Raw genomic sequence first — 21,551 nt, forward strand, 5'->3', positions numbered from 1 at the left:
TTCATGGACAGTAGCCTCGTAATGAGCCTTTGGAGGGAAGATTCAGTTTACAGTTAGGGAGCTATTTTCTAAGATCACCAACTCTTCACTGTAATAGTTCCTCTAGACTGTAAGTCTGTTGTGGGCAGGGAAAGTGTTGTATCGAACCCCCTTCCCATGGGCAAGGACCGTGCTTAGTGTTGTGCTCTGGACAGAGTAAGCGCTCAATAAATACCATTGACTGACTGATTAACCAGGAGGAGGTTCTAGACTCATCCGACATTCCCGACGCAGGATTCCAACATGGAATTTTTGTGTTCTCGTATTGTCGCATATTGTGTTGCTAAAAGGCACAGACTAGAGGATGGGGGACGGGGGATGAGTTTTCCGGAGGAGGCCGCTCAAAGGAGTGAATAGTAGTCCTTCCATTTGGACACTCTTTTGACCTCTGGTCTTGTAGAAAAAGAGGATGAAGAGTTAAGGGTGGAAAGCGAGTCCGTGCTAAGAGAGGATGTGACTGTCCCCCAGCCCGTGCAGCATCATTCTGAGAGAGATGGTGCCCGTCCTTCTCCTTGGCCGTGGGAGGGAAGAACATTCCTCTTCCCAGTGAAGATGGGGGAATCCCAGAACAGGCCAGTCTCAGTTTTTCCTAGGTGGGTCGAGTAACCCTGAGCGGAGAGGGCAAGTGTTTCTCACGCGAACAAGTCACGTCCTTCATCCAAGCAAGAACACTCTTCATATGTTCGCTCTCTGCTTTGAAGTAATGAGCAGGAGAGTTTAGATTGGCTCCGAGGCCGGGTCAAGAGGTCGGGCCTGGGGAGGTCATGTGGTATATTTGCCTAATCCACCATTTTCTACACTGTTAGCAGGGTTATGCTTTCATTGTACTAATAATTATGGTATTTGTTAAGCACTTAGTATGTGGAAAAGCACTGTTCTAAGTGCTGGGGTCGATACAAGGTAATCAGGTTGTCCCGCGTGGGGCTCACAGTCTTCATCCCCATTTTCCAGATGAGGGAACTGAGGCACAGAGAAGTGAAGTGACTTGCCCAAAGTCACACAGCTGATAAGTGGCAGAGCCGGGATTAGAACCCATGACCTCTGACTTCCAAGCCCGGGCTCTTTCCACTGAATCACGCTGCTTCTCAGCTTGTAGCCTTGAGGTACCTCGCTGGGGTTTCCCAATTAAGGCTGGTTACCTTTCCACTTTTAATCAATTGCATAAACTCCTGCAAGAGCCTGAAGAATGGGAATTCTTCACTTCTCCGGGGACCGGGTGCTTGTTGAAGAAGCAAGTGTTTCTTGACGGCCATGTGCCTGGGACCTCAATAAGCCATTGTTGGATCGAGTGCCTAAAAGCTTCTTAAAGGTGATTTTTGTGATCAAGATCCAATAGGCGGAATTAAAGTTTACTCAGTACCCCTGCTTGCAGGGTTAAAGCGGATTAAACGGCACAGTTCAAAATCGGGACATTCCAACATTCCTTTTTATTATACACATTTTAGAGCAGCCGCGGGGGCTCCGAGTGTGGGTCTGGGAGTCAGAGGACCTGAGTTCTAATGCTTGCTCTGACCACTTCTCTGCTGTGTGACCCCGGGCAAGTCACTTCACTTCTCTGTGCTTCACTTATCAGTAAAATGGGTATTAAGACTGGAAGCCCCGTGTGGGGCGTGGACGGTGTCCAACCTGAATTTCTCCTATCTATCCCAACAATACCTGTGGCGCACAGTGAGCGTCTAATAAATGCCATAAAACAAACAAGCAAGCCAGAAAGAATGCATATGATTCTCAGAGTGTGGGAAGATGAGGAAATAGAGACTCTGCCTTTGTGCTGGCAAGTGAATTGTGCTCCCGCTAATTCCAAGGGTTTTCAGGTTTCACTGGTAACCGGGCCAGTGGGAGCCTCTGGCATGGTTCGTGTGCATTGTTTTTAGGAAACCAAATATGGATACCATTAAGTTTTTGCTGTGTACCACCAGGTTGTAAACTCCTAGGGCTTCAGACACTGGAAACAAGTCTAAGTAACAGGTCTGTGTGGGTAGTCTCCCAGGACATTGTAAATTGTAGGCAGCTTGCCGCTCCCTCCAGTCAGTGATTTATGGAGGTGCTCCACGCAGGAGTTTAGTATGCTGGAAATCACAATGGTGGTTTTGTTTTAAAACGTTAGGTGGCTAGAAGCATGCTGAGAGCCCAACACGTGCACCATGTTGATGGGGCGTTTATTTCTACGAAGCAAGATTAAATATGACCGCAGAGTAGCCACGTAACGCTAGATTTTATGATACCGTAACTCACGATACTTATAAAATTATAACCTCTTCCAAGCCCTGGACGCTTTGGATGCAACTTTAATTTAGGGTTTGGAGTTTTGAAAGAAAATGGACTTCCCCTTGTGGATACCTTGCTGGCCATCCTTCACCTCGCGGGCAACACTCCCAGGGGAGACTAAATCCAGCGGACATAGAGTCCGTCAGCTTTAAGAAGGAAAGACCAGAGAAGTTTATTTTGAATGTATTTCCCAGCGGTCGGTGCCTTCTATCCCTCCCCTTTAAGAAGAGAGCGGGATACCAGATACAAACAGAAATATCTTACTGTTGGAAAAGGAGTCCCCGAGCCCCCGACGCCGGAAAGTCGGAAAGGCTCTGGCCTGGCGTCTGGGTGACACGGCGAGAAATGGGTACGGCCGTGACCTCGGTTGTTGGGGGTTATTATTGAAACGTGTCTGAGCTTTCCACTTGGTAGAGTGCGTGCAGAGTGGGAACTTTTTTTCCAAGAGCTTGTTGGCCATAAGTTTTGGCCCCCTGGCTCCTTCTGATTTTTGTGCTGTATCGACACCCACGAAGAGCTGACCCGTGCAAGCTTTCCTGCCCAGGAGTCGATCTGACTTACGCTTGTGATTTGAGCCCAAGCTTGCGTGTTACAACCAGTTAAATTGTGCACGTTTGTTACAGCAGTGAAATAGCAACGCTAAAGTAGGGTAGACCGGACCCCTGATGAAACTTCAGAGCACAGCAGGGTGGAGTTTGGGCATAATGGGAACTCAGCATCGAGGTATTATTTCCCCTACCTATAATTCATTACGATATCTGTCTCCCTCTGTAGACTGAAGCTCCTCGTGGGCAGGGATCGAATCTTCCAACGTTACTGTATTGTGCTTTCCCCAGGACTCAGTACATTGTGTCCTATACACAATAAGCACTCTATAAAGACCCGTAATTAATTGAATGAGTGATTTCAGAAGCTGTTTTCTATTGGCATTGGTTTGTGTGGGGGTTGTGGAGGAATGTTGGAGGAAGATGAGACTGGGGTTGGGTTGAGAGGGGAGATCTTGATGAAGAAAGGGAGACGTCGGTGGTTGGAAGATGTGGCAGGAACACTTCAGGAGCAGTCTTGACACATCTTGGACACAGTTGAAATCCCCCTGTCTAGAAAAGAGCACCAGACTGTAAGCTGGTTTCCTTTTGCAGGAGGCAATCCATTTCCGTTTGCAAGAATGCCATTCTGACGATCCCAGTGGGTCATTAAACTGTGGGCTTCATTGGGAATTTTCCAGTCCGTGCCCTATTTGGGAGCTGATCTCTTGAGTAAAGAGCTCCTTCATCATTAGCAGCAACAGTGGCATATACTGGTCCCTTACGGGGATCAGAGCCCTGCACCCAGTGTCCACTATGCAGAATGATTTACTGGGGAACCGATTGAGGGCACAGGGCTGTACTGGTCACTAATTAGATGTGCAATACTGTCTCAGGTACCTACTGAGTGCAGAGAACTGTCTCACTGCCACGGGGCCGGGGGGGTGGCTAAAGAGTGCAGAGCACTGTGCTGAGCACTTGGGAACCTATCTCAAAGCCATGATTCACCCTTGAGGAGCTTCCAGTTGAATGGGCCTGCAGAGGGTAACCTATTACCGGGAATCCTTGGTCTCTGCAGCCTTCTCCACACAACCTTGAAACAGAGTCCTCCGTTCGGAGAAACGTTCCAGCCCGGGAAAGGTGTCGGGGAGGCTTTGCCCAGCAGAGACGGGGCCAAGAGTGAAATACATGGCCAGAGCGTCCAGGCTAGAAAGGCAGTCCCACAGAACAAGCTCCAAGCCACCTTTTTCAAAATGAAGCGGGGCCAGGGCAGTGGGCGAGCGGGTGGTATAAAGGCCCCGGAACCGACAAACCCACCTGTGTGTTTCATCCCAGTCGAGTCACGGTGCCCAGATGCCAGAGTCGCCGTGAGGTGTAATCCTCAGTGACAACCCTGCCGTACCCTCTGCTACTGATCCACTCCCCCACCCCATCTCTTTATGGTATTTAGATGCATACTATGTATCAAGCAGAGTTCTGAGCACTGGAGTATATACAAGTTAATCGGATCTTTCTCTCTCCCCTCCCCCACCCCTCGCCGTCTCTCTGCAGGATGTCCCATGTGCTTCAGTTTGAGGATAAAAGCAGGAAAGTAAAAGACGCCAGCCTGCAAGATGAAGACACGTTTGAAATCTATGACCCCCGCAATCCTGTGAACAAGAGGAGGAGGGAAGAGAGCAAAAAAATCATGAGAGAGAAGAAGTCCAGGCGGTGAGCTGAGAGTACAGTCCCCAACACCCCCCGCTGCCCTCTGACCCGCCTGGGCAACCGAGGACCTTGCTCTGAGACTGGAGAAACGTCATCCAAATCCGTTGCCTGGGTTTGAAACATTTGGTGGAAAGAATGAAGTGGTAAATGCGGGGGCCAATTTTCTTTTCTTTCTTTCTTTTTTTTTAACCAGTTTACCATTTTTAGGACAACATCTAAAATAAAAAGCTTTAATTCCCATTCACCTTTGACCATTTGCCCAGTGAGCAAGCCTTCTTCTAGCTCCTGCTCAATCTTTCCGCCATTGCTAAAAGACGACCTTCCCAATTCTAGGAGCAGAAAGCATTTGCAGAACACCTTGTTTTAATTCCTGAATTTCTGAAATTCCAAACATTGACTCATGGGATTCTGTCAACATCAACAAGATTCCTCAAATGCCGGGATGTTTGCCGTTAGTTAGGCAAATAAACATGGAGCCTGGCTGAGCCAGCAAAACCCAGTGAAGCCGTGTGGCCGACCCAGAAAATCACTTTGCCGAGCCTCAGCCCTCCAGCCCACATTTCCGTCCGCTAAATCCGCTCCTGCCCAACACCTGTTAAAAAATTGATTCGAAGAAGGTGGTGAGATGCCTTTCGCCCCGCAGCTTTGGGGAGGGACTCGTCAACAGCTGCGGGCCCCGCCGTGCAAGTTCTAGAAGCTTCTGGTTTGAAAGTGGCTCAAGGCGTATTCTGAGAAGTAATTTCAATCCCCCAAATCTAGAAAATAGTTACCTCAAGAAATGGTGCCTCAATTTGCCCACCCAACACCGATATTATGTTTCCCTGGAGGGTGGTGCTTACATTTTCCCTCCTATGGTACTGAACCGGGAGGCTTGTCAAAATGGCTGCTTGGCCACGGGTCTGGGAACACCAGCTGGCCCGGGAGACCGAAAAGTAGATTAGAACGTGCCCCAGCATTGAGTCTTCTTGCAGCCAGCCCAAGTGGTCAGTGAAGAATCCAGTTCCCTTTCACCTGGATGCCCCCAAGTCGATTCTTTAGAATCCCAAAGTGCGTATTATCAGCCGGCCTGGTCTTCGTTCCTCAGGCCGCCCCTAGGTCCCTTAGAGTCTCACCGTGAGACCTTCTGCCACATCGAAAGCGGGGGCCACAGTAGGCCAAGGTCATTAAAAAGCGCAAGCGGACGAGAGGGTTGCCGATGTTGTTTTTAGAACAAGTTCAATAAGGTTTGGCCCCCTTATCGGACTGCTACCGCCAAGTTTCTCGATAGGGTCTGACGTGTGAGGTACATTAACCTGCCGTGCGCATTAATGCAGTCCATATGTCGAAGGGTAGACGAATGCAGAATATTGCCCAAATGTGCCGCGTAATCTCCGGCAAGATAACGGGCAAGAAGACGGAGGTGTGAAGTGAGTTCCTGTAGAGGCTGTCTCCCTCCTTGCCCTGGCCGGTGCGGGAGATGGGCAGGGGCGTTCAACACGCTCATTCACAAAAGAGATCGGGTCTGCATTCCCGGCGGTCTGGATTCTGCCCCGACCCCCAGAAGCGGCCTTATCCCGCTAGTGGGATAGTGTGGAGAAAATCAGAGCTCGCCGTTCTGCCCCAAGAACCAACCCTCTTCCGCCCCACCCCCCCGCCTGCCCGGCCCGTGAATTCGATTCCTTCTTTTTAGCTTCCACAAAGAAGATGGAAGCAAGAGCGCATTCTAGGCAGAGCTCGAGCGCATTGTGGCATCTCTCAATGCTTAATCAGGTGGCTCTGACTTAAAAGGGTGTATGGGTGAGATTTTAGAAAGTGCAGGTCCAGGATCCAGGGATCTGGCTGCGGGATAAGACTTTGAAACTGACTCAGTAGACGCTCTAGACTGTAAGCTCGTCGTGCTCAGGGAATGTGTCTGTTTATTATACCGTACTCTCCCGAGCGCTTAGTACAGTCTCGGACACACAGTAGGCGCTCAATAAATACGATCGAATGAATGAAAGGTGGAGTTATGGCCTCGTACTGTGTCACACACAGGAACATACCCAATTGGGCGTTTGGGATTCTGGCGCATCACACGGTCCCCCATGGTTGAGCGCTCTGTTCTAGGTTTCACTGCCGATCGTGAACTCCTACTTCGAGTTGTTCCGGGCCCTTTTCCCGGGCCCTTTTTCAGACTCCGCCCACGCTGCAGCCCACCCCTCCCTGCCGAGGGCGGAGTCGAGCATATTCTCGGCGAGTCCTTGGAGCGCGCATGGACAGTGTCCTGTCTCCCAAGCCCCGGAGAATTGGGCCGTGAAAGCCTGGACCAGTCAGATGGGCCCCAGAGGAGGGCTCATCTCTCTGCCCGACTCATTTTTGGTCATCCTCTCTAGTCCCTCGGGTGACCCAGGCCGATCTGGGCCCTCCAAGGCCCTCCGGCACTGCTCTGAACCACTCGACTCTCCGATCAGATGACTCTCATGAGCCCCGGGGAGCTTGCCCATGTGCCAACTCTGCCTCGTTGAGCCACACAGGCCGAGGTCAGGTGGCCACAAGGCCCAGCATGTCCCTGAATCCGTGCCTCGGAGGAAAGGGAGGGTCTTTCCGTGGATAGGACAAGGCCGGATGACGGAAGGGGATAGCAAGTAGGGATCTTGCGCACTGAAATCAAGATCACAGGCTGAATAAATAGATCCCTTCCCCGCACAGCCCCACCGCTGAAGGCAGTTCTATTCTTTTGACTTTTGTCTTTCTCCGGAGAGATCTGATTGTATTTCCCACAGCTCAGAAAAACCATCTTGGAAGGCAGTATTCCCAGTGTCCATCAGATGAAAGCCCACCTGACCTGAAGAGAAAGAGATGGGATCGATCGTGCTCCCGATCCTGGGAGGGAGAGTAATTTAAAGGTTAGGGCCCCCTCTGGGCCTCGGCGGGATTTCAGGGTAACATCAGTAGAACCACGAATAGCTGCATTCCCTTTTCATTTGGGAACTTTTTTTTGTTTTTGGCATGTCATTGTTCAGGGGGTAGAGCCCAGAAAGTACAAAAAAAGCTCACTCCTTGAAAATGAGCCATGCATGGTATGGCATGGAGGTGGGCTGTAAATAGCTCCTGAATTTTCAAAATAAAATCAGTACACCATGTGATTTTTCTGATTTTCTTTCAGGAAGACTAAGAAATGGCAGTTCCTGGGGTTGCAGATGGGTTAGTGGGATTCCTTGTTATAAGTTATACGATAGCATCGGGCTAAAAACAGGATAGGAATCCTTTCCCCAAATCTTCCTCCAGGAAAGCAAAAAAAAGCACAAGTGAGAATGCTTCCCGACAAGACAACTCAGAAACAGTAAGTATGGGACAACTTTGGGCCAATCGACAATTTTTAGGGTCTGTCAGCTGATGGAAAGGAGCAGTCCCTTGGATTGTGGAATCCAGGTTGTCACCACCGACAGCCCGAGTGCCACGCATGAGAGAGGGGTGGAGGAGACGGAACGAGGCATGGCCGACCCTCCCTTCTACCCAGCATGGCTGAAAGCCCCTCCGGTTCTCCCGCAGGCGGCTTCTATTTGCAGCCCTAGCTTGGCTCTGCCTGTTTGGCTCAGGATCTGCGGGACGCCCGGGCTCGAGGAGAGGGCACCAGGCCCATCACAACTCCTGGGCTTCCGCCGGAGGAGGGCCCAGAAGGGTCGGGGCCCTGCAGCCAGGAGGGAAGCGGCCTGAGAGGGGACAGGGTTGGAGATTACAGTACCTCACTCTATATGGGGTGGGGTGGACTGATGTTCCCCAAGCCCCAGAGCACCAGAGCGAGGAGCGCCTTTGGAGCTGGAGGGTGGCTGGTTCGGAACAATCGAAAGCCCTTCTTCACCCAGCAGATGCAAGTAAATGGAGTTTTTTTCCCAGCTGGAAATATTAAGCAAGTTCAAAAAGATTTGGATAAATCCACAGGCAATTAATCTGTACCGGGTGGCCGAGGGGGGAGACAGGGACAGAGAGAGGAGCATTAGGGGTGTTGGCTGGTCTGTGCTGGGTCACTTGGGGGAAAGCCGAGTGTTGGACGGGCCACCGGAACACAGCGCCTCAAATCCTCTGACAGGGGTGGAGTTGTGGGCTGGGAGGTCCGTGAAGCTGACCCAATCATGACCGTCCATCTGTTCCTCCATGAGGTCTTCGGCGGCCTTCATAGGTTGGCCACGGTGGCCTCCCCGCAATCCTTTTCCCATCCGGTGGTTTGCGGCGGGCTTTATGCTGACTCTGAGGGTTTCGGTTGCCTGAGTTGCTTGCTTTAGTTCCCATCAAGCTGTGGTGTGGGCTGCCAGGCTCCACATCCCACCTGGCAGAGTTATTAATAATAATAATAATGTTGGTATTTGTTAAGCGCTTACGATGTGTTGAGCACTGTTCTAAGCGCTGGGGTAGATACCAGGGAATCGGGTTGTTCCACGTGGGGCTCACAGTCTTAATCCCCATTTTACCGTTGAGGTAACTGAGGCACCGAGAAGTTAAGTGACTTGCCCAAGGTCACACAGCTGACGGGTGGCAGAGTCAGGATTAGAACCCGTGACTTCTGACTCCTAAGCCCGTGCTCTTTCCACTGAGCCACACTGCTTCTCTAATAATAATAATAATGGCATTTGTTAAGCGCTTACTACGTATCAAGCACTGTTCCAAGCATTGGGCTAGATCCATAGCTACAAGGTCATCAGGTTGTCCCATGTGGGGCCCACAGACTTAATCCCCATTTTACAGGTGAGGCAACTGAGGCACAGGGCACAGGGAAGCTAAGTGCCTTGCCCAAAGTCACACAGCCGCTAAGTGGCAGAGCTGGGATTAGAACCCACGCGAGCAAGTGGGTGCAAGCATCGCTCAGTAAATACGATCGACTGACTTTCTGACTGACCGACCACGGTGCCGGAGAGCTTCCCTTCTTGCAGCTCCTCCTGGCCGGCCATTTGGCGGTTAGGCGACTCCTATCGGGGTCACTGACGAGATGGCTCCAGAACTCCCGCCGGACATGGGCAGTAGGTGGTGGTCGCGAGACCTAGGTGATCAAACCATCCTTCCACTCCCCCCTCCTTCATACCCCTTTCTCTCCTGATTTGTCTTTTGGGCTCCTGTGTACAGTGGGTCTCATTGGGAATTTTGGTCTCTTGGCTCTCCGCTTCTATCTTCACCCTCGGTGCTTTCTCCATATCTGTTTTTTGTTACACAGTGTCTGTCTGTCTGTCCTCCCCTCCCTTTCTCTCCCCCTTTCTAAGCGCCTATTCTCCTTCGCTGAATTTGTTTAAAGATATGAGCTGACAGAAGAGAATTGACATTCAGGTTCGCTGGCCAAAGAGGGTTTGGTTCAGATGTATCCATGGCAAAGGCAGGGTGGAGGAAAGACATTTAGGTCATTCGATTAGGCTAGATAAGGATGTTATGGTAGAGCCAGTCGATTTTTTTTCCCCTCCTCCTTGACTGGAAAAGACGTTTATTTCACAAAATATCCAAATACTATTATGTCGAAACCAAACCCTCTTTGGCCAGTGGTCTTGCTTACTTATTTTCTTCCATTTCCCTCAAGTCTTTGAACAAGCACAACAACTGAAGCAATCTCCCTTCAAGATTTTCCAGAGGGAATTTGATGAATGCGCAATCTGTCACGCGTTAGAACAAAAACATTTATCACCTCGATCTCCTCCTCATCGTCGGTGGTATCTGTTGAGCGTGTACTGTGCGCGGAGCACTGGGGTGAATACAGTACAACAGAGTCGGTAGATCTGTTCCCTGCCCACTGTGAGTTTACAGTCCAGAGGGTGAGATCTTATTAATCTAAATAAATCATTGGCGATATGTAATTTATAGAGATGTACAAAAGTGCCGAGGAGCTGAGGGTGGGGCGTGTATCGAGTGCCCCATGGCAATCTGCTGTTACCGACATAGCCTCCTTCCCTCCATCCCAACATCAGCATCGGCATTTGACTCGGGAGCATAATCAAGCATTCCAGCCACTGCACCGCGTGCTCCGGCGTGTACAATCCATTATCGTCCTCCTCATTCATTCATTCAATAGTATTTATTCATTCAATAGTATTTATCGAGCGCTTACTATGTGCAGAGCACTGTACTAAGCGCTTGCAATGTACAGATCGGCAACAGAGACAGTCCCTGCCCTTTGACGGGCTTATCCTCATCTGGGGATGACAACAGCCGACGGTGCGGGACCCCCCACGGAGCCAGCGTGACCCGCGTCCTTTCCACCGCCTGGGTCGGAGCAGTGGCCCATCTCTGCAACGTGGCTTAGTGGCTAGAGCGCGGGCCCGGGAGTCAGAAGGACCCTTCCTCTCCACTCAAACGGCTACCACATTAATCCAATCACTCATCCTCTCCTGCCTGGATGACTGCATCATTCAGTCATTCAATCATTTATTGAGCGCTTCCTGTGTGTAGAGCACTGTGCTAAGCGCTTGGAAAGTACAATTCAGCAGTTCAGCATCAGTCTTCTTGCTGATCTCCCAGCCTCCTGTCTCTCCCGGATCTTTTTTTTTTAACAAAAATGTTCAGGAAACATCATCACCCCGCTCCTCAAAAACCTCCACTGGTGGCCTCCATAGCAAACAAAAATTCCTCACCACTGACTTTAAAGCACTCCACAACCTCGACCCCTCCTACCTCACCTCACTATTCGCCGTCTACAACCCAGCCTGCACAATTAATTCATTCCTCTAATGCCATCTTTCTCCCTGTGCTTTGGTCTCGCCTATCTCACTGCCCGCCCCCAGCCCACCGTCCTTCCTCTGGCCTGGAACCCCCTCCCTCCTCAAGTCTGACAATTACCCTCCTTCTCTTCAAAGCCTTATTGAAGGCCCGTCTCCTCCAAGAGGCCTTCCCAGACTAAGCCCCTCCTTTCCTCTTCTCTCACTCCCTTCTGAGTCACCCTCACTTGCTCCTTTTGTTCTTCCCCCCTCCCAGCCCCCCAGCACAAATGTACATATCTCTAATTTATTTATTTGTAGTGATGTCTGTCGCCCCACCTCAATACTGTAAGCTCGTTGTGGCCAGGGAATGTGTCTGTTTATTGTTCTTCCAAGTGCTTAGTACAGGGCTATGACATAGTAAGCGCTCAATAAATACGAATGAGTGAATGAATGACCTGGGTTCTAATCCTGGCTCCACCACTCATCCCCTGTGTGACCTTGAGCAAGTCACTTCACTTCTCGGAGCCTCAGTTACTTCGATCTGTAAAATGGGGATTAAGACCGTGAGCCCCTGTGGGACAGGGTCTGTGCGCAACCCGATTAGCTTGTATTCACCCCAGCGCTTAATACAGTGCCTGGCACATAATAAGCACTTAATAAATACCTCGATTATTATTATTACCCCCGGGAGGATCGGGTACTTGCTTTCTCTGGACACCCTGCATGAAAGGGAGGGAAGAGTTCCAAAGGGAATCAGTAGCCAAGGTTGCCCTTGAACTGGATACAACAGAGGTACTGGATGCCACAGCTTGCTGGTGGCAGAGCACTGGAAAGCACAGCTTTTCTAGTAGAAACCTTTAAGAATTGTGGTATTTGTTACTTTGTGCCAAGCCCGGGCTAGATACATTACAGCCAGATCAGTCAAAGACATATAACAGGACTCAGAATCTAACGGGGAAGAGAGAACAGGCATTTAATCTCCATCTTCTAGACGAAGAAGTGGAGACACCGAGAAGCGGAGTGACTTGCCCGGGGTCATGCAGCCAAGTGGCGGAGCTAGGACTAGAACTCAGATCTCCCGACTCCCACTTCGGAGCTCTTTCCACTAGGCCACACTGCTTCTTCAAAGTGGAAGAGGCTTAGAGGTTTCAAAGTCTTTGGCCCCGTTCTGTTTTGCTCTGCTGTCTGTCTCCCCCGATTAGACTGTGAGCCCGTCATCGGGCAGGGATTGTCTCTCCCTGTTGTCGAATTCTACATTCCAAGCGCCGAGTATACGGCTGTGCACATAATAAGCCCTCAATAAATACTATTGAATGAGTCAACAGAAAAGAGAAGTGAGGATTCCCGGTTTGCCTGCCCGCAGGACCCAGGACGCGTGTGCCGAGCCCAGGAAACAGCCCTGCCTTCCGGGGTGACCGTCGGCCTCCTCCCCGTCTCCAGCCCAGGCTCAGGGGCCAGCCGGCGGATCGTGCAGCCGTGCGGTAATAAGTCCCCCACCCTGCCAAGACAGATTAAAACTGGGATCGTGGACAACTGTTGAGTCAGGCTGAGGGCTCAGATGGATGATTCTTCTTGTGCGTGGAGAGCTGTCATCATCCCGCCGACGGGGCTCGGTAATTTCCTTTCCAGCTCCAGGACCCGGCCCTCTTCTCCTTGTTGGGAGAGACGGCGTGTGAGGGTGGGGGCGGGGAGGGCTCTGGTGGCTTCCAGGTCCCTGGGAGAACCCAAGCGCCGACCAGCCCTTCCCGAGGGAGCCGTCCGCAGCTCTCGGGGCGCGGAGGCAGAAACAAAAATGCAGCGGAAGAGCGCGGGATCAGGGAACGCCAGACATCCACAGATAGCCCTGCTCTGAATTGGGACTTCTTGGAATGAGTGGCAAAATAGTGTCCCCTGGCCACTTTCCAGAGATTAAGGGTGGTCCCGGCGGCGGAGGGGTGGGGTAGGGTTGGGGAGCTGACATCGTCAATTCTGTCTCATTCTCGTCTCACTGAAGGAATCTACCAGTGGTGTTTATTGAGCACGCCCTGGCTGCAGAACCCTGTACTGAGTGCTTGGGAGAGTACATGTTGAAGACATAGTCTCTCCACTCAAGGTGCTGTCGGTCACCCCTCTCCCCAGAGCTGGGTGACCCTAACCCTGGCCCTTTTCCAGTTTGGGTAAGAGCAAAATGCAGCCAGTCTAGCCGGTCTGCCCGTGCCTCCCGGTTTGAATGCGACCGGTCTCCGCCAATCTGGATCTCCTTGTAACGGAAATGGACATGGCAAGCACGTGAGTTCGGGCCCGCCAACTAAGGTCGTGAGGGGATCCCAACCATCTCTTGACCAGCTGCCCGGCCCGTTCTCCCACCCCCGGGGAGCCCTGAGACATGTTTGACGCCGTTCCCCTGAGGAGCGGATTTGGTAGAATTGAAGGCTGGGGGGAAGGCGTCCTCTGAAAAGACGACTTCCAGCTCCATTCTTGCTTCACCTAGCTGCAGATCAGGGAGGAAGAGAAGGGTGGGGGCAGGGGAAGGGCAGGGGGGGATCCATTTTGTGTCTTTTACGATGGGCCTTTGGTCAGAGCTGTGTATTCCACCACTGGACCCACCAGCTGTTTGGGAAGCAGCGTGGCTCAGTGGAAAGAGCACGGGCTTAGGAGTCAGGGGTCATGGGTTCTAATCCCGGCTCTGCCGCCTGTCAGCTGTGTGACTTTGGGCAAGTCACAACTTCTCTGTGCCTCAGTTACCTCATCTGGAAAATGGGGATTAAGACTGTGAGCCCCACGTGGGACCCGATTACCTTGTATCTACCCCGGCGCTTAGAACAGTGCTCGGCACATAGTAAGCTCTTAACAAATACCAACATCATCATCATGAATGTTCCTTCTCTTTCCACTTCTTCCTCTGGGAGAAAGAGATCGAGGATGGATAAAACTCTTCTACTACCAATAATAGTGGTAGTCGATCAATACGATCGAATGATAGTGATGGCATTTGTTTGGCCATTTCGAGGAGTCAAGTGCCGAGGTAAATACAAGATAATCCGACCAGACACAGTCCCTGCCCCTCATGGGCAACGCGGTCTAAGATTCTACCAATGAGGAAGCTGGCCCAGAGAGGTAAAGGGCCTTGCCCAAGGTCACACAGCACAGTGCTGTGTGAGCTACAACTAGAACCCAGGCCTCCTGACTCCCAGGCCTGCGCTCTCCCCACTAAGTCACACTCCCTCCCCGTGGGTGTCCTTGTGGACAACCAAAATGGAAAGACCCTCCAATTCCCCCAAATGGAGTTCACTTCATTGACCTGTACGTGATCCAGGCCTATCGTCGAGACCTTTGGGGTCACGGGGGTGTGAGCTTTGAATGTGGCCTAGTAGGAAGAGCACGGGACTAGAACTCAGAGGACGTGGGTTCTAATCCCGGCTCCACCACGTCTGCTGTGTGACCTGAGGCAAGTCACTTAACTTCTCTGGGCCTCAGTTACCTCATCTGTAAAATGGAGATTAAGGCTGCGAGTCCCTTGTGGGACAGGGACTGGGTCCGACGGGGACCAGTGTCTATCCAAGTGCTTCCACAATTCCAGTAACTGTGGTGTTCGTTTGACTTTCTGTACCGAAGCGCTGTGCTCAGTCCTGAGATAGTGACAGTGGAATCAGATGGAGGCCAGGGTTTGTCCCACACGAGATTCCCGGGCCAACGGGCCGAGGGGGGCAAGGAGGGATCTTCTTCCCATTCGACAGATGAAGAAACTGAGGCCCAGGGAGGTGAGTGACTTGCCCGAGGTCACAGAGCAGGCCAGTGTCAGAGGTGAGACTAGAAACCCGGATCTCCTGACTTCCAGTCCCGTGTTCAGGCCCGCAGGCCGTGCTGCCTTTCCTGGTGGGCGATGCTACCTGTTCACCCTCTGGCTTAGACCGTTTCTCAGCTGAGTGACTTGGATCTCCTCCCATGCTGAGCCCAGTCCTTGGCACCTAGTGAGAGTTTAATAAATACCGCCGCTATCAGCCATCCCAGCCCTTAGGTCAGTGCTTGGCATCTAGATAGTACTCAGTCGATGCCCTCATCCACCCAGGGAGTCCACTTTCGGACAAGCTCTGGGGTCACCCGGGAACCCAGCCCAATCCCCTTAAGCCCTTTCTCTCGTTCCGAGGAGAGAGGGCGTGGAGCCGATTTCTCCCGACAGGTGTGAGGCGCTCCCCGCTTCGCTCCGCAGTGAATCTGGATGTCATTTCGAGTTCATTTCCCTCCCGCCTCTCCCTCCCGCCGGGGTCACAGCCAAGGTTGCACAACGCAGTTCTGTGTGCCGCGGCTCCCGGATCGGGCCGGGGAGCCCGGCCAAAAACGTCAGGCTCAGACGGCGTTCTTGGGCCGCGGCCCCGGCCCCGCTGACGTTCTCCAGCTCCTTGCTCGCGACCCCTTCCCCGGCTGACTCACCGCGTGGACCTGCCGCCTCCCAGGCCAAGGCCGCGCCCCGGGGGGCGGCGGCGGTGGCCACTGCGGGCTCGTAAACGGCATGACGGATGACTCACCCTCACGGGACGGACGGCGCCCGGCTTGTTAAACCGGGCCGCCGCGCGCCCGCCACCCCTTCCCAGATCAGGGCTGGCCCCCGGCGACGCACCCCGATCCCTCTGTGACATGGAGTCGGCCCCACTCCTCGTCCCGGCTCCGGAGCCGGCCGGCTGGCTTATTGGCGAGCGGGCCCGCCCGGACCTGCCCGCCGCCGGGCAGTGTGGCGAGGCCAGCCGCAGTGGGGACTGCCCGCTGGTCCTCCCCCAGGACCCGGCTCAAGCTGTCATCCCACTATTCTTCCTGCCTTCTCCCATCCCTGTGGCTAGCCAACCAACACCTCGATAAAAACCACTGGACACCGGTCTTGGGCTCCCACTGGGCACCCATCTTCGTCTCCCAGGCTCGCGGCTGGCGTGGACATGACTTTCACTTCCCTTTGGAGGCAACCTGTCTTCTTCCCTCCAGGTTTCTCCCCGCTTGGCCCATCGCATATTCTAGCCTATGTCATTCCCAATTTAGAGATTGACTCATCCCGGCTTTGATTTCTCCTCGTTTCTGCTTGACTTCCTGGCTTTGGGCTGGTTTAATCAGCTCACTTAAATCAGTTTGGGTGGGTGGGAGGTGGTCCCAGGCGGAGCCGCACTGGGTCCTGGCCGGGTCTTGGATCTGCTCACCAGAGAGGGGGGTGTTGACCCCCCTGACCTTCGGGATCACCGGCTGCTGCCTTTTTTTTAAAAAAAATGGTATTCCTTAAGTGCTTACTATATGCCAGCCATCAGTGTACTAAGCACTGGGGTAGATACAAGCTAATCGGGTTAGACACACTCCACGCTCCACGTGGGGCTCGCGGCCTAAATTCCCATTTTACAGTTGAGGTGACTGAGGCACAGAGAAGTCAAGTGGCTTGCCTAATATCACACAGTAGACAAGTGGCATAGCTGGGATTAGAACCCAGGTCCTTCCGGCTCCCAGGCCTGTGCCCTGTCAACTAGGCCATGCTGCTTGTCCAGCTTTACACCTCCTGGGGCCTCCATCTGGGTGATTGCCTCGATGGAGGGGGTGGCCAACGGGCATTCTCCCACGTAACACAGCAAACCCACAGGAGGTCTATGCTGTCTGCCCTTCTCCAGCCTGCGGGCCATCGCCCTCTGCCCCGCCGTCACTCTGCTCACTGTCCGTCAGCTAGTCAGCAATATTTATTGAACTCCTACCGAACACAGAGAATAAATTTAGCGAGAGACATAGGGGGAGGAGCACCAACAGTGAGCAGAGCACAGCCCTGGATACCTACCGAGTTCGAAGGGCTGCACTGGATACCTACTGTGTGAAGAGCACTGCACTGGGTCCCTGGGGACCTGTGCACTGGTCGGCTACTGCGTGCAGAGGGCTGAACTAAGTGAGTGGGAGAAGGCAACAGCAATGAGGTGTTCCCAAACCGTGGAAGCGGGAGGGAGGACGAGGAGACGGCTAGTAGCGGCAAGAACAGACTAACGTGCATAGGTGCCGAGGACGGATGGAGAAGCGCGGCAGTCCTAGCAGGCCGGCCAGGAGGAGGTGATTTTGAGAAGAGGGAGAAAGGAGGCGTGAGGAGGTAAAGGGCCAGAGAGTCCCCAGTGACCAAGCCAGTCCGAGCCTCGCCGACCACGGATATATGCTCTGGTCACTCCATCTCCATGCACGGTGAATCCTCTGCTGTGGGACCCAGGCTGTGGGGACCTGGTCATGGGAAACTTTTTTTTTTTGCCTCGAATTACCCCGTCAACTCACAGGTTCAGTTGGACACCTTTGAATGGGCAAGTTGGTTGAGGGACCACCCTCCTCCTCCTCCTCCTCCTTCCCCCTCCAACCTGCCCTCCCAGTCTTTCAGACTATGAGCCCCAGGGTTGGGCAGGGAGCCGGTTGGATCTCTTAATCCTGAATTCACTTCAGCATCTAACAGCAATAAGCACTTAGTTGTATTTATTGAACCCTTACTGTGTGCAGAGCACTTGTACTAAGTGCTTGGGAGAGTACAGTATAGCAATAAGCAGACACATTCCCCACCTATGACAAGCTTACAGTCTAGAGGACTTAACAGACGCCATGATTGTTATTAGGAGGAAACACTACTCAAGGGTTAAAAACTATTTTATCTTCTCTCCTCCCCCACTTACGGCCTCCCGTCTGTCTCTCCCTAAACCTTTTCTGCCTGTTTTTGGCTCCCGACTGGCTTAATGGTTTCCTATCAGGATCTCCTTCTCCAGGTGTTGAAAACTCCTTTGCCACGGGCCCGATCATCTGAGCGAGGGAACGGTCTGGCCTCCCCGGCCATGGGGAGGACGGGGACTACGGGACAACTGTCAGTCATTCGTTCGGGTTTTTCCCCCTCTGGCCCCAGGATCCCGCCGCTTCTGTCCTCCCCCCGGCCCCCGCCCTCGGGAGCCAACCGATCGTTGCCCCGAATCAGGTCTCCAGCCCACAGCTGGTTGGGTTCGGCTGTTTCTTATCACTGGGCAGCGAGTCAGACTAACCAGGACCATCTGTGGAATCCCTCAACCTAAACAGCCAAGACAGGTCAGACAGTGTCTGCGCTCAGCCCACGAATCTCCAGTGAGGTACCGGGGGGCCGGCGGCGGGTGTCGGGGGGACTGGGGCCCACAGAATCTGACACCGCGGTAGCGTCTACTTCTCGGTGCACTTGGCGGGGGCGGCGGTCGGGGAAAAACAGAAGCGCAGTGTCCTAGAGGTAAGAGTACGGGCCTGGGAGTCAGAGGGCCTGAGTTCTAATCCCACCTCTGCCTATTTCTCGCTGCGTACCCTTGGGCAGATCACTGAACTTCTCCGTGGCTCAGCTTCTTCAACTGTAAAATGGGGATTAAATACCTGTTCTTCCTCCTACTTAGACTATGAACCTCATGTGGGACAGGGACTGTGTCCAACCCAATTGTCTCTAGCCCAGGGCTTAAAACAATGTTTGACACATAGAGCTTAACAGATAATGTAAAAAAAAAAAGGTTTCTCTTTCCAATCATCCAGTCTGTGGTCCAGAATGAGGAGAGAACTTTGACCCTTGAGCAGTTTAGGTAGTTTTTGCATAGCTGCTTGATCACGGCAGTCTGCCTGGGGGAGGGCTTGGGGTCTTCACCCTCCCTCCCATTCCCCAACCCTTGATGTTTGTGTGTGTGAACGCAGGCCCCCTGAGGCCACTCTCTTCCCGGCCACGGCAGGGCGAGGCAGAGAGGGCCACCCCGTGATTTTCACTTCTCTTGTAGGTTCCCGAAGATGCACACCCAGTTCAGCACTCAGTACAATGCTCCACAAACAGTAGGCGCCCAAAACAGTGTTCTGTAAGCCGTAGGCATCCAGTACAGTACTCTATGTCACAGTAAACAGCCAAACAGTAAGTGCCTAGTAGAGTGCTCCTAAATAGGAAGAGAAGCAGCGTGGCTCAGTGGAAAGAGCACGGGCTTGGGAGTCAGAGGTCGTGGGTTCTAATCCCAGCTCCGCCACTTGTCTGCCTTGTGACCTTGGGCGAGTCACTTACCTTCTCTGTGCCTCAGTTCCCTCATGGTAAAATGGGGATGAAGACCGTGAGCCCCAGATGGGACAAACTGATTACCTTTTATCTCCCCCAGTGCTTAGAACAGTGCTTGGGCACATAGTAAGCGTTTAACAAATACCACCATTATTAAACAGGAAGGGTTCAGTACAGCACTCTGCAACAGAAAGTACTCAGTACAGTGCTCTAGACCCACTTGGTCACTAATGCCCTACTCTTTATATTGGAAGCACCCAGCTCAGTGCTCTGTGACCCCATAAATGCTGGGAACCCAGGAGGGTCCCAGGAAATCGCCTTTCACCCTGTAGGTGCTCAGTACAGTGTTCTGCCTACCGGAGATGCGAAATAAACGCCGCTGATGAAATATTTCATTATTTTGAAAGACTTAGTTGAAAGCGTTATTTTTTCGGTCCTTCCATTGTTGTCAGTGACTCAAGTGGACCAGTATCAATTAGGTCTTTGCATTCCCGTTCAGATACGAGAATTTCTTTTCCCGCGAAAGATCAATTCAGTGATTTGAAAATGACCAGCCTCCCAGCGTGCTTCCACAGTAAAAACAGATGGATCCACCTCAACGGACACTTTGTCAATCAAGCAGCCAATCGTATTTATTGAGCGCTTAACGGTGTGCAGAGCACCGTACTAAGGAACTTGGGAGAGTGCAGCGTGACAGAGTTGATAGATACATTCCCTGCCCATGACAAGGTTACAGTCTGTTCAATTTTGCTCTCAAGGAGCAAGTGGCAAAAATGTTTCCATTCCAGATTTGCTCCGATCTCTTTTTCAGTTAAAAGAAAACCATCTGGGACTAATTTAAGCTGCTCAAGAGGTATTGGTCTTGATCAGTCAATTTATCAAGCGCCTTTCGTAGAATAACTCAGGCGGGCTGCCTTTGGTAAAAGACAGTTATCCCCAGAGGCAAAATTCAATGGGGCCCGATGTTTGAGGGCAGCGTTTGTGAGCCCCAGGACAGCGACTTTTGCTTTCTGCTCAGTCTCTTGTCCTGAGCAGCCGCGGAGACTCTGATGATTCTGCTGCTGGGTTCCCTCGCTCCTGGCCCACAGGCCCAGCTAGCAAGCCAGATGGAATAAGAATAAGAATAATAATTGTGGTATTTGTTAGGTGCTTTCTATATGCCGAGCACCGTTCTAAGAGCTGGGGTAGATTCAAGATAATCAGATTATCCCACACGGGGCTCACAGTCCCATCCGGGGTGCACGGTGGTTTTTAATGAGAAGCAGCGTGGCTCAGTGGAAAGAGCCCGGGCTTGGGAGTCAGAGGTCACGGGTTCGAATCCTGGCTCTGCCACTGGTCAGCTGTGGCACTGTGGGCCGGTCACTTCACTTCTCTGGGCCTCAGTTCCCTCATCTGTAAAATGGGGGTGAAGACTGTGAGCCTCACGTGGGACAACCTGATTACCCTGCACTTAGAACAGTGCTCCGCGCATAGTAAGCGCTTAACAAATACCAACATTATTATGATTAATCCCCATTTTACAGATGAGGTAACCGAGGCACAGAGGAGTTAAGTGACTTGCCCAAAGTACGTATGGCATCTCCCCCCCGGGGACCAACGCCTCGGCCTCACTGGGCGGGAGCCGGCCAAAGCTCCCCTCCGCCTCTGGCCCGTCTCCCCGACTCCCGGGGGAGGAGAGATGAGGACGTTGGTCCGCCCAGATCCACGATTATGCGCCTCTTCTAGAAGCTGGGTAGTGGATTCCTGCAGGTCTGGCAGCGCTCTGCCACCCGTGAGGGGAGCCTGATTGAGTCCAGTCTCCTCCTGCGTCTCTCCCGGCGGAGCTGGATCCGGCAACGTCATCTCTCGGGGCCCTGGGGTTGACGGTGGGCCAGTCCAGGCTGCTGAAGACCCAGCCCTACCCTATGGCATCGAGCGGGATCCATAAGTGACTCCGCCTGGTGTCTCGAGGAGCTGGACAGTCCGAACCCTGCGCGCTATCTTACAGAGTGGCCGACGGTTTGCTGTTCGTTCATTCGTTCATTCATTCGATCATATTTATTGAGCGCTTACTGTGTGCAGAGCACCGTACTAAGCACTTGGAAAGTACAACTCAGCAACAAAGTGCTATGAAGCTTGATGCCAGGTTGGCCACCTCGGTCCCATTGTCTGCTTTTATCTGCAGAGTTTACTGCCTCAGTAGCAGAGCAGTGTGGCTCAGTGGAAAGAAAGTAATAATAATAATGTTGGTATTTGTTAAGGGCTTACTATGTGCAGAGCACTGTTCTAAGCGCTGGGGGAGATACAGGGTCATTGGGTTGTCCCATGTGAGGCTCCCAGTTAATCCCCATTTTACAGATGAGGTAAGTGAGGCACAGAGAAGTGAAGTGACTTGCCCAA

General features: G+C 52.5%; 1 protein-coding gene across 1 annotated transcript in view; it reads left to right on the plus strand.

Moving 5' to 3' along the window:
• Nucleotides 1-4,789, plus strand: part of CWC27 (CWC27 spliceosome associated cyclophilin) — a 152,424-nt gene extending 147,635 nt beyond the window's left edge. Inside the window, exon 14 of the mRNA XM_029059282.2 lies at nucleotides 4,383-4,789. Coding sequence (XP_028915115.1) covers nucleotides 4,383-4,545 — 163 coding nt within the window. The 3' untranslated portion in view covers nucleotides 4,546-4,789. The remainder of the gene's footprint in view (nucleotides 1-4,382) is intronic.
• The last annotated feature ends 16,762 nt before the right edge of the window (nucleotides 4,790-21,551 follow it).

This window comes from Ornithorhynchus anatinus, chromosome 1 (assembly GCF_004115215.2).
Source record: "Ornithorhynchus anatinus isolate Pmale09 chromosome 1, mOrnAna1.pri.v4, whole genome shotgun sequence".
NCBI classification, from domain to species: Eukaryota; Metazoa; Chordata; class Mammalia; order Monotremata; family Ornithorhynchidae; genus Ornithorhynchus; species Ornithorhynchus anatinus.